This window comes from Lottia gigantea (genome assembly GCF_000327385.1).
Source record: "Lottia gigantea unplaced genomic scaffold LOTGIsca_37, whole genome shotgun sequence".
Taxonomy (NCBI): Eukaryota; Metazoa; Mollusca; class Gastropoda; family Lottiidae; genus Lottia; species Lottia gigantea.
The window spans coordinates 2,509,550-2,526,536 of NW_008709259.1; the positions used below are offsets into that span (position 1 = coordinate 2,509,550).

General features: G+C 35.5%; 3 protein-coding genes across 3 annotated transcripts; 1 reads left to right on the top strand and 2 right to left on the bottom strand.

Moving 5' to 3' along the window:
- Positions 1 to 219: 219 nt before the first annotated feature.
- LOTGIDRAFT_121706 (hypothetical protein) lies at positions 220 to 3,937 on the top strand (the record flags this gene model as incomplete). The annotated part of the gene is made up of 7 exons (XM_009059138.1): positions 220 to 335; positions 1,073 to 1,239; positions 1,603 to 1,767; positions 2,250 to 2,460; positions 2,643 to 2,760; positions 3,208 to 3,385; positions 3,705 to 3,937. Coding segments are annotated over 7 exons (1,188 nt in total), but the record flags the coding sequence as incomplete, so codon positions are not given.
- Positions 3,938 to 6,172: 2,235 nt separating this feature from the next.
- LOTGIDRAFT_233333 (hypothetical protein) lies at positions 6,173 to 8,179 on the bottom strand (the record flags this gene model as incomplete). The annotated part of the gene is made up of 2 exons (XM_009059139.1): positions 6,173 to 7,135; positions 8,119 to 8,179. 2 exons carry the CDS (start codon positions 8,177 to 8,179, stop codon positions 6,174 to 6,176), a joined length of 1,023 nt encoding a protein of 340 aa, XP_009057387.1.
- A 5,912-nt stretch (positions 8,180 to 14,091) lies between these two features.
- LOTGIDRAFT_163094 (hypothetical protein) lies at positions 14,092 to 14,526 on the bottom strand (the record flags this gene model as incomplete). The annotated part of the gene is made up of 1 exon (XM_009059140.1): positions 14,092 to 14,526. One exon carries the CDS (start codon positions 14,524 to 14,526, stop codon positions 14,092 to 14,094), a length of 435 nt encoding a protein of 144 aa, XP_009057388.1.
- Between the last annotated feature and the right edge of the window lie 2,461 nt (positions 14,527 to 16,987).

The following is a 16,987-nucleotide window of genomic DNA, read 5'->3' on the forward strand; positions in this document are numbered from 1 at the left end:
CATGAGACACTAGAATGCCAATCATGTCGCCCAAAGCATTCGAATTATCTAAATAATTGTGTATAGGTGATTCTGGTTGGGTCCCATTATGTAATTATGATCAGTAATTGATCAAAATGGTTAATGATACAGGCAACAGAAAGGAAGTAAACAGTCTTGAGACAGCTTTCTTATTTTCCAGATGATTATGGCGAAGGTGTTCATGTTGAGGTTGCTAAACTACCACCAGCAGAAAAGGCTAAATACCACAGATTGTTTGAACGAAACAGTTTCAGTGAATATACCAGTGATTTGGTATCTGTTAACAGGACTATACCCGATAGAAGACCTCAAGCGTTAGTCATCATTGGTATTATATATAAGTCTTGATATTTGATCTACCAGTCGTTATACAAGGAGTTAACAAGACGTCTGATTTTTTTTCTTACAAGTCATATGGATAGTTATATTAATGTTCTTAGGCTTTAAAATCATATATTTAGACGTATTAATGTCTACCTATTGCCGATTAGGTCTGAAATTTGCTATCAAAGATTGTTCAAGTCTAAAACATTAGTGAGTTTTAACCCTTATCAAATCTACTGAATTGTAATACCAATATGTTTGCGTGGGTGTGTTTTTTCGACTAACTTCACATAATTAATAAGCTGTCCTATTGTTCTATGACCTAGGCCAGTGCTTTCATTGAGACTGGTATCAATACACCCTAACACCAATAAGTTCTCTTTCTTTCCTTTTCTATTACGATCCACTATTATTTCACAATGTAAATTTGGGGATTATAGTAAGAATTTATAAAGCTTAAGGCACCGAGGCCAACTCAACAAATACCACCGAGTCGAGGATGCATTGGAAGCATTAGGCAATAATTGGTGAGGAAGTGGAATTTTCTTTCTTACCGCGATATAGATATCTTGACCAATGGAAAAGTTTTACCCAAAAATATAAATTTTTATCATACAACGATGTGTTAATGATCGAAGCGGAACATAATGGAGAGTTTAAATCGCATGCTAGACTACAGAAAATAAGCCTCCTTTCCCTAAATCTATTACGAAAACCTTTATTTCAGATGCAAAGATAAAAGTTACTCCTCGAACCTGCTACAGACTAGTGTAATAATAACATTTCATAATGAAGCAAGATCGGCTTTACTCCGTTCTGTACACAGCGTTATCAACAGATCACCTTCCAATTTATTGAAGGAGATAATTCTAGTAGATGATGCATCTGATAGAGGTAGGACTCCCTTTTTATACAAAAGTGGTACAATTGACCTTAAAGAAATTGTTTCTCTTAGAATAGACATACAATTTAACTGCTCAAACTTTAATAAAAGTATAATATATTCATCTTCCTTGAGTGGCATTTAGTAATTGATGATATTAACACAAACACAATTATATGGATAACAATTACTTTAATTAATAACTTGCGACGTTTCGACGATGATTCTTTCGTCTTTATCAAGCATTAATTGTGTTCGTATAATATATACATCAGTGAACATTATTTGGTGTCATAACTTTGAAAAACGTTGAAATGTTTATCCCTTGATTCTTAAAATGTGAATATTTCGAAATAACAACGTTAACTTTTCAGATGATTTGAAAGCGCCCTTAGATGAATATTTGAACAATTTACCAATAGTCAAATTAATTCGATGTCACAAGAGAGAAGGATTGATAAGAGCTAGGTTACTGGGTTTTCAGCATTCTACAGGTCCCGTGGCAACTTTCCTCGACTCGCATATAGAATGTACTCCAGGTATTCCTCCTTCTCATTTTGTATATTGTTTAAACATAATTTCAAAAGGGAATGCTAAAGGAACGTATATTTGAGAATCCATTTGCTACTGGCCATGTACGTGTAATTCCCCCCAACAACTGATAAAAGATAAAGAGTAGGCAATGCCATTTTCCAGGAAATGATGCAATCTGTCTTCATCAGTCTTATTTTTAGCAGAGAAAGGCAGAGCAGGTCATTGCTTTTCATGCCAAATTGACAGTGTTTTGGTTACCTCCACAAGAATAATTATGTCATGGACGATCAACGGTATTTGGTGGTCATGACAAATTGAAGGGTTTCAGACTAGTCCCATTTTGCCAAAGGACCCGTTTGTAAGTTGGGACGGATAATCCGGATGATCCGGATATGAAAATTCAGCCATTGCTCAGCTGAAAGAATGGATGTTAGAGGCTGTTATTCCATCTTTTATCCTGTCGTTCCTTCTAATGTGTCTATTTCAGGATGGTTGGAACCTTTACTGGAACCTATCACGAAAGATAAAACCATTGTTACGTTTCCTCGTATAGGCTACATCAATAAATTCAAATTTAAATATAACATGCCGCTTTTACTACATTATGGCATATTTAGATGGAGGGCTCTGAATTTTGACTGGGAATACATCCCTAAAGAGATATTAGATTCAAGAAAATCAGAAGCTGACAATATCAAGTGAGTACTGAATAGGTGGAAAAAAAATTTCTTGAGTTTGTACGTTCATCGGAGCGCCAGAGTGGTATTAATAAAGGCTATTTTGAGCAGCATTACAATCAACTGTGTAATGTCTAACGACAGAATGTCCTTTGATTTTAGAAAAAAAAACTACTAGATATGGCGTGGTTTTCCCTTTTTAGGTCACCTACCATGCCCGGTGGATTATTTAGCATCAGTAAAGAGTACTTCACATTGTTAGGAACATTTGATCCAAAATTAGAAGGCTGGGGAAGTGAAAATCTAGAATTATCATTTAAGGTATATCTCTTTGAACATTTTCTTTTTATCTGAAATTGAAATATTTCTCATGGCTAATGTGTTAAGCCCAGAGTATATAAAAGGCCACCTTAAGAAGGCCTGCTATCTTAAAAAGCGCTCTTGGCTTTTCCCAATATCTTACCTTTAGCCAATAACAATTTTATATGAACCAAAGAAATTTTTGCAGCACTGCTCCGATCAGAATACTTAACTATTATTGCCAACACTCCAGAAAGCCAAGATCATTTGGTGGATTCCTGTGGATGTCTAGTTTCTTTTTGCTTGTTATCAGATCGACCTTTCATAGTTAGATTTGAATTATTTGAAAATATTAACATAACATAAAGGTTTGTCGGTGCCAAGATTTTACAATGCTATCTTCAGGAAACAAGGCATCTTCAGTTTCAATTAAGTTGGAATGCGTTTAAAAATCTATATATATTCCAGATCTGGATGTGTAATGGTACGTTATTAATGGTAGCCTGTTCCCACGTTGGTCATATCTTCCGATCTAAATTCCCCTACACATTACCTGATATATCCAAGAATTCACTACGGGTAGCAGAGGTTTGGATGGATGAGTTTAAACACTTCTATTATGATTATATTTCACCCAATGTTGTAAGTCGTCACCGCTAAATATTATTTACTTTCAATTGTTTTTTCGTATTTGGTTTTGGTAGGTTTTACTCTAGGGAACTCAGCGATAGTCGTAGGTTGGAAGGACTGACATCGGAAAACGTACTATTCAAATACGATACGAAGGTATAAGTCTCTCAAAATTGGTTTTTAACTTATTGTTAGTCCTCCAGTTTTCAAGGAACTATATTTGTTGTTAAGTTTGTCAACACAAACTCGCTATCTCTTTGGGATTGAATGCAGACACACAAAATCTAATTGAAAAATTGACTTATTACTTGATAATACTATTATATTGCAGTCAGATCTAGATGTACGAGATCGGGTAGAACTGAGAAAGAAACTACAATGTAAAAACTTTGACTGGTATTATAGAAATGTACTGTCAATATCCCTGTGGACACCTGTGGATGCTCTACTTGTTGGTCAGGTAATGCTATTACATGGATGGGTTAATAAAAATCAATCCAAACTTCAATATTCAGAGAGAGCAGCTAGATATTCAACTAGAATTCTTACAACGGATGGTATCTTGTAGAATATATAAACGCATATAAACGTAAACCATTCCATCACATGCTAGTGATCTACTTTCAAGCAAAAGTCAAATATGGTCGTCGAACCAAGTGGTCGGAATCTGCGACCGAAACCGACCACAATGAATGATCGGTCTTTGCCAAACAAATTGTGTACAAATTTATAATTTCAATAATTGCAGATTTTCAGCTTGAATAAACCAGGTTTTTGTGTGGACAGATTATATGGGTCGTCTGTACAACTTTACCCTTGTAACACGGGTGTTATAGGTAATCAGGTAAGTGAAGTGGGTGGTAAACCAAAATCGTGTTGACTATGTGAATCGTTCCAATTCCATGAGTGCATATTTTCCATGCAAACGACAATCCAACCCGTTACAGATTGACCTATTCCACTGCCACAATTTCTTACGCAAATCCTATTGGATGTAAATTTGAGTGCAGCGATTGATTCCAAAATGATTCATTTGATTCACGCAACAATTTGAGTGTATCCGACCACTGTGGCTTCAAAGTCGCAATTTCTATTTTTATTTGAATTGAACTATCGACTTTAAGAGAGCTAAGTTAGACTTTCTTTTAGTTCTCGTGAGTAAGATTTCACAATTTTAGTCAATTTTTGATGTTTTCATGTACATGTGTTTCTTCAAAATATAAATTCACCGAAACGTTATATTAAACAGATCCGTAACATTGTAAGACAAATGACATGCTATGAATAAAAATTTTGATATTAGTGAAATAACAGAAAAAGGGTTTTGAGATCACAGTGGTCGGAGACTTGTAAATAATAAAAGTTCTCATATATTAATAGAATTTCTACTACACTAAAGAGGGATTATTACGAACTGAAGTTCGTTTAGAAAATATTTGTATCTCGGCTTCAGCATTGACCGTTACACTTCAAGAGTGTGATACGTCAAGTCTACATCAAAAATGGCATTATCAGGTAAGTCGACTATTAATCAAAGGAATTTGATAATTCATGGTAGTACAACAGTATGATTTTGTATACAGTATACACACTCAGTTCTGAAGTTGTTAGTTATCAAATAAAAAGAAAATTGACGAAACTGATGCAGTCAAGATTAGACCACACTTTCGTTCCGATTTGTATGAACTTGTCATAAGATAGGGTCAAACGCTTCTTTTGACGAATGTTTAAGAGGCCAGTCTTTAGACCCTAACTGAAGTGGCTATACTAAAAATAAGACCTAAAATAACGGAACGAAAGTTTGGTCATGTAATGTTAATGCTTTTAGGAAAACGTCTATACAATGGCTCGCACATAAACATTTTTCGCACTTTTACATATTATGGAAGTTAACATATTGAGAACTGGACATATCGATGTAACTGCAACAAAAGAAAAAATCTGAGTATACTGAGAGTGAGACTTATCCTTTGCCCAAATATTGTGCATGATGATGCATATCTCAATTAAACCTCAGTTCATTTCTAAATCATCAATATAATCCGTTCAATTATTACAGAATAACCAATTCAAACATTCCCTAATGAAGACGTGTCTAGCTGTAGATGCTGATGATCCACAAGGTCCGACTACGATGGTACCGTGTGTTAATACATCAACAACAAGGTGGCAAATGAATCCAAGGAAACACAAAACCCTGTAAATGGTTTATAATGAATCTCAATCAACTCCCCACGCCAACCTGAAATACAAATCTTGAAAGCCGATAACATTTTTTGTATAATAAAACTATTGAATTTGGAGAAGTAATCGATTGGATATTGGATCAAAGTTACATTTAATAAAATAAATAACTATGTTGTTTTAGTGCTTTAAGGCAGTATCCACATAATACCACATTGCGAGCAATATGTTACTTGCGGTTGGTGCAACTGGTGCAACTGATATTGAATCGTTATACCAACCCGCCTACTTTAACAGTGAAAAATATCACAAAGAAAATAATAAAAATGAAATAAAAATTTCAGATGGCATACCTTAATTGAAAATACCTGTTCGAATTTTTCATACAAGTGCTTTATCTGAAATGTCATCATCAAGCATCTACGTTTCGTAGACGAAACTTATGACCGCAAATTGACTGTTTAAAAGTGTACCTATATCCCGTCTCTGTCACAATGACTTTAAGCAATTCTTATTTCATTTGTCTTTGTTTCGGCTTAATATAAAACCAGTCAAAACCCCCAATTTGATGTGGCAGGTAAAAGTGATATCTTTATTGAATAATATGCAATAATACAACATCAACATTTGTTAAGTATAGGTGGTTTATATACACCAGTAATAATATCATCACCAAACCAGAAAGATACTCCTTTAAACTTACTAGCATACGATAAATCAATCATCTTCTGAACCTCTCCAGCTGGTGTCCGTGGCCCTGATCCCGAGAGTCGAATTCCCCCGATCAATGACGTTTGGTGCCCATGAAGTAGTGGAATATCTCGGTTGATGATGATTTTGTAGTCGTTGGACGATGAACGGTAATACTGTGGCACTATCTCATCCACGACGCCATGCTGTAGATAATTTTCCCAGTCCACATTATGGTGAGATTGTGAAAATTCAATAGTAGACGGCGAGTAGGATACGATTGCATTTCTTCTTGCAGCTTTTACACTATTTTTAATTTGTGTCATAAAGTCCTCCATTACCCTATAACGTTGTGAGTGAGAAAGCGCGTCAACGTGGGCAAATCCACTTGGTAAACTCATATGATCATCATATTGAATACCATTTATTGCGTAGTTTCTGACCAGATCTGCCGTCATGTCTGCGTAAAATTTTCGAACGGCAGCGTTAGTTGCGTCACAATATACATAATTTCCACCAGCATGCGACGTGTACCCACCATTTCCAGTTTTTAAAAGCCATCCTTTGGCATTGCAAGAAGAAGCAAATCTAGTTGTAGGAGAAGTTCCAAAATGAGCTTGAGTACCATATTCAAACCACGCAAACACCTCTAAACCGTATAGTCTTCCAGCATTTACTGCCCACTGCAATGTGTCTCTAATGAATACTGCTCCATTTGCTGTTGCTGTAGAACTTTTGGCATATATATATCCATCAGCCCATATGTTTACATACACTCTCGTGATGCCAGCATTTTTCAGAGCTTGAAACCCTTGATTAACTTGGGACTCGCTGGTATGGTAATGGTAACGACTAATCCACGTTCCATATGTTCGAAAACAGAAGGCATCGACTGCAATGAATAAATGATTTGTGTTGTGAACAAACGAATATATAAAGGAAGGTAGTCAGTACAATAACTCCATGAGCTATGGGGATTTTCCGATACTCAACATTTAAAGATATGTTCTCTTATTTTCATTTATGAAAATGTAAATGCTAATACTTATATGAATAGAAAGTAGAGGTGTTCTAATGACTACGAAAAATACCAGTTTGTCTCACATTACCAGCAGAATTGTAATGAGTGACCGATCAAGAAAGTTCAAAAAGTCTTTTTTTGTTTATCCAGACTGTTCATACTTGGACATTTACGATTAGCTAAAACTCTTAATTACATGCAAAATAAAAACATAATGATATGATTAAGAACATATGATAATTTATTAGAAACACCCATTAATCAAATAGTTCGGTTAAATTGACACTGAAAAATAAGGAAACCCAACTTTAGGTATAAATACAATATAAATACCTCACGCATTGCCCTATCAAGTATTATCTTATTCAAACGAAAAAAAATCTTATACTGGATAACGATCTACTTGACCTGGCATTATGTACTGATAGCTCTTGAAATATGCGCAACTTTCAACATAGATCTTGTATTTCCTATGCAATAGTTTAGATATTTTTGTAATTTAAATTCCCCAAATGATAGTAGAAATCAGATTTTGTAACAAAATGGCACAAGTAATTGACGTGTTTCTCGTTTTTAGGCAACAGAATTGGATACTTCTCGAGGCTCAATTTTCTACACCTATCCGTTTTCTAAAAACGCCTTTTTGTTGTGGAGCACTATACCATATGAAAAACACGGACATTCTATGTCATAACATATAAGATTAAAGACACGGATAAACGTTTACCCGTCACACAAATCCAGCTTTAAAACATTTTGATGACCAGTAAATATGCTAAGAGTTTTGTACTTTGGCAAAATCAAGTGAACTGAAAATCGTAGGGATACTATGTAAATAATTAATATGACTTTACCTTTAGTCCGAGTGGCGATGACAAAGATTAAAAGTCCGAGAAATGTTTTTAAGCCTGCCATGTCTGTTAGAAAGTCAGGACGTTTTGACGAATCATGCTAATCTTATCTAGGATATCTTATCTTTCCTGTAATCGGTCAAATAGTGCACGTACATTAATAATGATAGTACGACTGGGCATTACTGACACAAAGGAACTGCCTGCAAAAAAGTGTTCGCCCATTGACACTAATATGTAACCAAAGAGGCTACAACGCTAATAACTAGCTAATACACTTTGCACGTATTTCGTAAACTATTTTAATAATTTTATGGTTTTGTAAGATTTATACTAAAATGAAATTTCGATACATTATAAACGATGGGAAATACATTGCCTCTAAGAATGTAAAAGTCCACATAGAGAGGTGGGGTTAAAAAAAATGGAATGGAAACAAGATCAACCTCATCATGAAGTATTTATTATTACTACTAAGTTTGAATCGACAATCAACAAGGGAGTTAAGCCTGCCATAGACCAGAGGAACGAGCTGAGCTGCCTACCTCGAGAGATTGTCAGTTGAGTAACATTCTTTTTTCGCCGCAGACGAGTGATCTCTAGAAAATCCTCAGCCAATTCCGTACGTCAACAAAAACAACCTTAGACGCCCACACACAGTGATTTTCTGGACAGAAAATGTCAAACAGGATACATATTTTCCTCACAGCCTCTCAAGGCAAAAATCTCATTAAAAATTCAGCGCAAAAAGGGGGAACATCTCAGCTCACAATCTCTTGAGGCAGGCTCAGCTAGTTCCTCTTGTCTGCAGGAGGCTTAAACATCGTCATCCACGGTCGGCAAATAGCCTTCTACATTTTTATTATTATATTGTTCACATATTATGTCTGTACCATTATATTATTTGATATGTATTAAGTTTTATGTTATCCTGTTCCACGGGGTAAAAATTGTATAAAGACCTAAGGCTAATTTTTCACCATTGTTATTAAATATTTTATTATCATTATTATTATTATTACTATTATTACTTTTATAATCGGTTAAATTCGACCAGCCTTTAACCATTGCAAAGATTCGGTTAGAGAACTTAACTATCGATACGTAATACCAAATTGGAAAATGATACATACGTGAATGGATATTGATAAAAAGCGTATAACAGAGGCAACTATTCTGCGATACAAAAATTATTTTCTCTTATATATATGCTTAAAGATTTCTTTAGTTGTGTAAAAAGTATGTTATTTCTCACAAATTAATAGGCAAAAATCCAAAACAACACAGACATGCGAACTATATTTAACAAACTATTTAAAGAATTAGTTGAATTTCATACATATATGCTACAAGTGAATATGTTTTCACCATGCATTGCGCAATACGTTTTTCATGATGTAAAGTCCAGTCATTCTATAGTCAAACACATCAGGGAAGTAACGGCACCCTCAAAGTTGTGACCCACAATTACACGTATACATAGGCTGCATTTTCCGATCGCATAGATGGCCGGCGATATCCATGTTTTTCTAGAAAGTATAATATTAGAATCGGACTGAGCCTCAAGTACATTCCTTCGATTCAACTATCCTAGATTCCGCCAGTAAAAATCATTCTGGTTGCAATCAGAATCGGTCAGTTGCAAGTGCAAACGTAGATTCTGAAATGAGAAAGAAATTTACAACGACCATTATATAACGTTATAAAGGGAATTCTATCGATGGAAACAAAAACTAGCAGACTTGAAGTGCCAAATCACCCTCCCTACAAACCGACCAATTACTGCAACTTAACATCATACATCATTAGCCCTCTGGGTATATTAGTATTACTGGCCCCTCTGAACAATCTACCTATCTGAGAGTGTTCTAGTGTTTACATTGTTTATTTAGAAAGTGTCAAAATATACTATAAGAAAATCCTACGCATCGACAGATGTAAAATTTTAATTGGATATATTTTTGTATCGAAATTCATATATAAAGACAGACCTTTACCAGCATTTCGACAATTCAATTTATTGAACTTGAATACCACAATGGGAAGGATTACACTTTTGTTACTGTTCGTAGCCTGTTTGGCTCTGGTCCTTGCCCAGGGAGAAAGGAGACCAAGTAATAACAGACCGGAAAAGAACGGTAATGAAGGACGAGAAGAACGACGAGGTAATGAAGGACGAGAAGAACGACGAGGTAATGAAGGACGAGAAGAACGACGAGGTAATGAGGGACGAGAAGAACGACGAGGTAATGAAGGACGAGAAGAACGACGAGGTAATGAAGGACGAGAAGAACGACGAGGTAATGAAGGACGAGAAGAACGACGAGGTAATGAAGGACGAGAAGAACGACGAGGTAATGAAGGACGAGAAGAACGACGAGGTAATGAAGGACGAGAAGAACGACGAGGTAATGAAGGACGAGAAGAACGACGAGGTAATGAGGGACGAGAAGAACGACGAGGTAATGAAGGACGGGAAGAACGACGAGGTAATGAAGGACGAGAAGAACGTCGAGGTAATGAGGGAGGAGAAGAACGACGAGGTAATGAAGGACGAGAAGAACGACGAGGTAATGAAGGACGAGAAGAACGACGAGGTAATGAGGGACGAGAAGAACGACGAGGTAATGAAGGACGAGAAGAACGACGAGGTAATGAGGGACGAGAAGAACGACGAGGTAATGAGGGACGAGAAGAAAGACGAGGTAATGAAGGACGAGAAGAACGACGAGGTAATGAAGGACGAGGAGAAAGATCTGGTAGTGGTGGACGAGGAGAAAGACGCAGGAGCAATAGACAATAAAGAGGACGTTAAAAATGTAAAGGTGAGTCGGAAACCTTATCGCGTTTTATAAATTAAAGAGAAAATAAATATTCATATTAGCACTATCATTTGATAATTGTTATCGGAACCTTTCGAATTCATGAAACTGTTAGAAATCTACTCAGTCCGCGAAAGTATATGTTGATGGCAACGTGTACATCAACAGAATGTGAAACGCACCGAAACAATTCTCATGATGACATATATTAGACATATTTGTATACAAGGCCACAATGTACATCTTAAATCAAGAATTATACAATAAATAAGGAATTAATTTTACGATCTGGTAAAAGTTTCTACTTATGAATTTCGTACTATTATTAATTAAGAATTAATTTCATTTGCAGTATAATTATTATCTTTTCTTTTATTTCAGCTTCCAGTTTTCATGAAGACTGAGATTTTAAACAATAAATAAGAGCATTAAAACATGATTTGTTTTTATTACATCTGTAAAGTAATGAAAGTAAAATAAGTGGTTTGTCCCAAATATTTCCGACTGCTGCCACAGTATCTTGATATACATTTGAACAATTTGATTCAATCATGATTCCTGAAAGCTATATCTGACTAGGTTGCCTGGTCTGTCAATCTATCTTCCGAATTGTATGTTTGCATGAAACCGGACGAACGAAATGCATGGTAAATAAAATATAGATTTACAAACTGGATCCAAAAGTACTGCTCAAATACGATACGAAGGTATAAGTCTCTAGAAATTTGATTTTAACTTGTTGTTAATCCTCCAGTTTACAAGGAACTGGATTTTTTGTGAAATTTGTCATCACAAACTTGCTATCTCTTTGGGATTGAGTGCAGACACACAAATTCTAGTTTCTTGTAAACTGGAAGACTGAAACAACAATGACTGAAAAAGAACATAACTAGAGCCACTCGTGGCACAGAGTGGGACTTTGCAAATGTAGCAATTTGCTAAAGACCCCGAAAAAATCAACCATCGACGATAATTAGGTCAAGCGCAAGAACAAGTCTAAAGTTGATAATTTTTCATTTTTTAGAAGATTCTAATACCGGAAGTAGACGTCAGACCTCACAAACGAAAGTATCAGCAGATAGCCAAGGTCAATGACCTCTGATCTTGTAAAGGAGAAGGTCTAAAAAGGTCAAGATCAAGAGATATACGTCATCAAAATTTCTAATTGCATACGACTATAAAACCGGAAGTTGACATAGGACAGCAAATATAAAAGTATAAATAGATAGCCAATGCCAATGACGTTTGATCCTAGAAAGGTCAAGGTCAACAAAGGTCAAGGTAAAAAATTGAAAATTTTGAATTTCCAAAACCTGTTCCTTTTTTTGAACTATGAAGCGGAAACAACCGAACTTCTAAGACAAAGTGTCTCAAAACATGAGATAATTGTATGCAAAGTTCCATTTTGAACAAATGTATACTTTGCGAGTTATGTTCCTGTCCAAAAATGTCAATAATGAGTAATATAACCCAGATGTGCCACGCCCACCTTAATTTTTTTTTGCATAGGGTAATAGATATTCCAAATGTTATGTTGTGTTTTAAATTTCAAGCTTCTACATTATTCAGGCCAAAAGATATAGGTCAACAAATGTCAATATAGGTCAAAATCGAAAAATGAAAATATCCAAATGTTAAAACCCGTTCCTTTTTTGGAACTATAAAGCTGAAACAACTGAACTGTTAACACAAACTGGCCAAAAGGATGAGGTAATTGTGTGAAAATTCCCTTTTTGAACAAACGTATCCTATGCGAGTTATGCCCCAGCCGCAAAATGTAAACAATTAGTAATTCAACCCGGATGTGCCACGCCCACCCCAATTTTTTTGTCATAGGTGAATTCATATTCAAAGTGTCTAGTTGTATTCCAAATATCAAGGTTCTACATAGAATAGGTCATAAGATATACATACACCAAGATCAAAAAGACACAAATATGGTAAAACTAAACTCAAATTTGAAAAAATCACGAATTTCAATTTTGCTTTAAAAAAGCAATTGTTCTAAATCTATGTAAAGTGCATGAGAAGCACATTAGAAAACCGAAAAAATGAACCCTCTAGGTTAATTAGGTCACGTCCTAGAGCAGTCGAAAGTTGCAAATTTGGCTTTTTACGGATAGCTATAAAACCGGAAGTACATGTCGGAGGTCAAAGGTCAAAGTATCAAATGATAGCCAAGGTCAATGATCTTTGACCCTATGAAGGTCAAGGTCATCAAAGTTCAAGGTCACGAATTACAAGCCTTTAAAAATTGAAAAAATTTCGACCGGAAGTTGCAAAAAAGCAAAAGTCAAATTCAAAAATCCATTCGCAACATTTTTGTCGCGATCGACTAAAGTATACACCAACATAAAAATTTGACCAATCCCATTCTCCCCCGAAGCCCCATTTTGAGTTTTATGAAAAAGTATCAAATCAAGATACTGAAAGATTGCTGAAAGCAAAGTCCCACAATAATATTATATTGCAGTCAGATCTAGATGTACGATATAGGGTAGAACTGAGGAAGAAACTGCAATGTAAAAACTTTGACTGGTATTAATAGAAATGTACTGTCAATATCCCTGTGGACACCTGTGGATGCCCTACTTGTTGGTCAGGTAATGCTATTACATGTATAAAACTCGCGGTTAATAAAAATCAATCCCAATCTTCATGATTCAGGTAGAGATAATCTAGATTTCTTACAACGGATGACATCTGGTAGAATATATGTAAACCAACGACGTAAACCGTTCCATCATATGCTAGTGACTTTGAAGCAGAAGTCGAATATGGTCGTCGAACCAAGTGGTCGGAATCTGCGACCTAAACTGGACACCATGAAAGACCGCTGAATGCATTATTGTTAGGTCTTTGCCAAACAAATTGTATACAAATTCGTATCTTAGACGAAACTTATGACCCGCAAAATGACATTGTTTAAAAGTGTACCTATATCCCGTCTCTGTCACAATGACTTTAAACAATTCTTATTTCATGTCTTTGTTTCGGCTTAATATAAAACCAGTCAAAACCCCCAATTTGATGTGGCAGGTAAAAGTGATATCTTTATTGAATAATATGCAATAATACAACATCAACATTTGTTAAGTTTAGGTGGTTTATATACACCAGTAATAATATCATCACCAAACCAGAAAGATACTTACTACGATAAGTCAATCATCTTCTGAACATCTCCAGCTGGTGTCCGTGGCCCTGAGAGTTGAATTCCCCCGATCAATGACGTTTGGTGCCCATGAAGTCGTGGAATATCTCGGTTGATGATGATTTTGTAGTCGTTGGACGATGAACGGTAATACTGTGGCACTATCTCATCCACGACACCATGCTGTAGATAACTCTCCCAGTCCACATTGTGGTGAGGTTGTGAAAAGTCAATAGTAGACGGCGAGTAGGATACGATTGTATTTCTTCTTGCAGCTTTTACACTATTTTTAATTTGTGTCATAAAGTCCTCCATTACTCTATAACGTTGTGAGTGAGAAAGCGCGTCAACGTGGGAAAATCTACTAGGTAAACTCATATGATCATCATATTGAATACCAATTTTTGCGTAGTTTCTGACCAGATCTGCCGTCATGTCTGTGTAAACGGCAGCGTTAGTTGCGTCACAATATACGTAATTTCCACCAGCATGCGACGTGTACCCGCCATTTCCAGTTTTTAAAAGCCATCCTTTGGCATTGCAAGAAGAAGCAAATCTAATTGTAGGAGAAGTTCCAAAATGAGCTTGAGTACCATATTCAAACCACGCAAACACCTCTAAACCGTATAGTCTTCCAGCATTTACTGCCCACTGCAATGTGTCTCTAATGAATACTGCTCCATTTGCTGTTGCTGTAGAACTTTTGGCATATATATATCCATCAGCCCATATGTTTACATACACTCTCGCGATGCCAGCTTTTTTTCAGAGCTTGAAACCCTTAATTATGGTAATGGTAACGACTAATCCACGTTCCATATGTTCGAAAACAGAAGGCATCGACTGCAATGAATAAATGATTTGTGTTGTGAACAAACGAATATATAAAGGAAGGTAGTGAGTACAATAACTCCATGAGCTATGGGGATCTTCTGATACTCAAGACTTAAAGATGGGTTCCCTTATTTTCATTTATGAAAATGTAAATGCTAATACTTATATCAATAGAAAGTAGAGGTGTTCTAATGACTTCGAAAAATACCAGTTTGTCTCACATAAACAGCAGAACTCTAATGAGTGACCGATCAAGAAAGGTCAAAAGGTCTTGTTTTGTTTATCGAGACTGTCCATACTTGGTCATTTACGATTGGCTAAAACTCTTAATTACATGCAATATAAAAACATAATGATATGATTAAGAACACATGATAATTCATTAGAAACACCCATTAATCAAATAGTTCGGTTAATTTGACACTAGAAAATAAGGAAACCATCTTGAAGTATAAATACAATATAAATACCTCACGCATTTCCTTATCAAGTATTATCTTATTAAAACGAAAAAAAATCTTATACTGGATAACGATCTACTTGACCTGGCATTATGTACTGATAGCTCTTGAAATATGCGCAACTTTCAACATAGATCTTGTATTTCCTATGCAATAGTTTAGATAGATATTTTTGTAATTTAAATTCCTAAAAAGATAGTAGAAATCAGATTTGGTAACAAAATGGCAGAAGTAATTGATGTGTTTCTCGTTTTTAAGCTACAGAATAGGATACTTCTCGAGGCTCAATTTTCTACACCTATTCGTTTTCTAAAAACGCCTTTTTGTTGTTGAGCACTAGAAATATAAGATGAAATTTCGATACATTTTAAACGATGGGAAATACATTGCGTCTAATAATGTAAAAGTCCACATAGAGAGATGGGGTTAAAAAAAATGGAACATGAAAGGGGGAACATCTCAGCTCACAATCTCTTGAGGCAGGCAGCTCAGCTAGTTCCTCTCGTCTGCGGGAGCCTTAAACATCGCCATTCACGGTCGGCAAATAGCCTTCTACATTTTTATTATTATATTGGTCACATATTATGTCTGTACCATTATATTATTTGATATGTATTAATTTTTATGTTATCCTGTTCCACGGGGTAAAAATTGTAAAAAGACCTAAGGCCACACCAATTTAATTAGTTGAATTACGGGCAAAACTTTTGAAAAAAGCAGGGAGCAGGGGGGGATAAAAATAAAAAAAAAAAATCTGCATTTCAAGAAGACGAAAAAGGAATGTATTTAAAACTTTATTTATATCCTTTTGAAACAAACAACTTAAATTGAGCCTCAATGAATATATTGAAAAGATTAAAGGTGATATGTCATGTGTGTAATTATGCCTTTAAAACAAAATACACTCAAAATATATCTTAGATACAGGAAAGAGAATTGGCCGAAAGCCTTTAAAATGTCAAAGATAACACATATTAAATGCAAAATTAAAATTAAATTGTCTTAAAACTGCTACGGGTGTAACTATCTCTACATCGGTAGTTTCATGGTCTATTTCGATACCGGCTTTAACGCTGGAGACGGTTACTTCTTCTGTGTCCCGCCATCCGGAGCGCGTCAACAAATTACCAACATTTTCGTCATCAGAGGCACGCACTATAGTTCGTTTTGTGACACGGCCCTCGGTACATAATATGGAGACGTTGATATAAACATCGAGTTCAACGCTCATTTTCTCACATTTTCACATAGATGTATTTTCATTACAACAATTGAATAATGGCCGACGAGAGAATTTTTACAAAATTTGCAGACTGGAACGAACCAAATCACAAATCATGTGTTGTTGGTTTATTTTATTTTTTGAAAGGCTTTTCCAGATTTCCAGAACTAATCTCATAATACAACAAATTTTAAAACTATCTAGCCAACAATCAACATATTACAAACCAATTTATCTTTCGAATGAAAATAGCTTCGGTTCAAGATTTATTTTAGAAATTTGCAGGCACCTCATTTGCATAGTCGTACTTGCTTTGTAGTACCGTTATCAAAAACATTGTGGAACTAGTAGCCTTTTGTCTCATTAACACTGACTGACC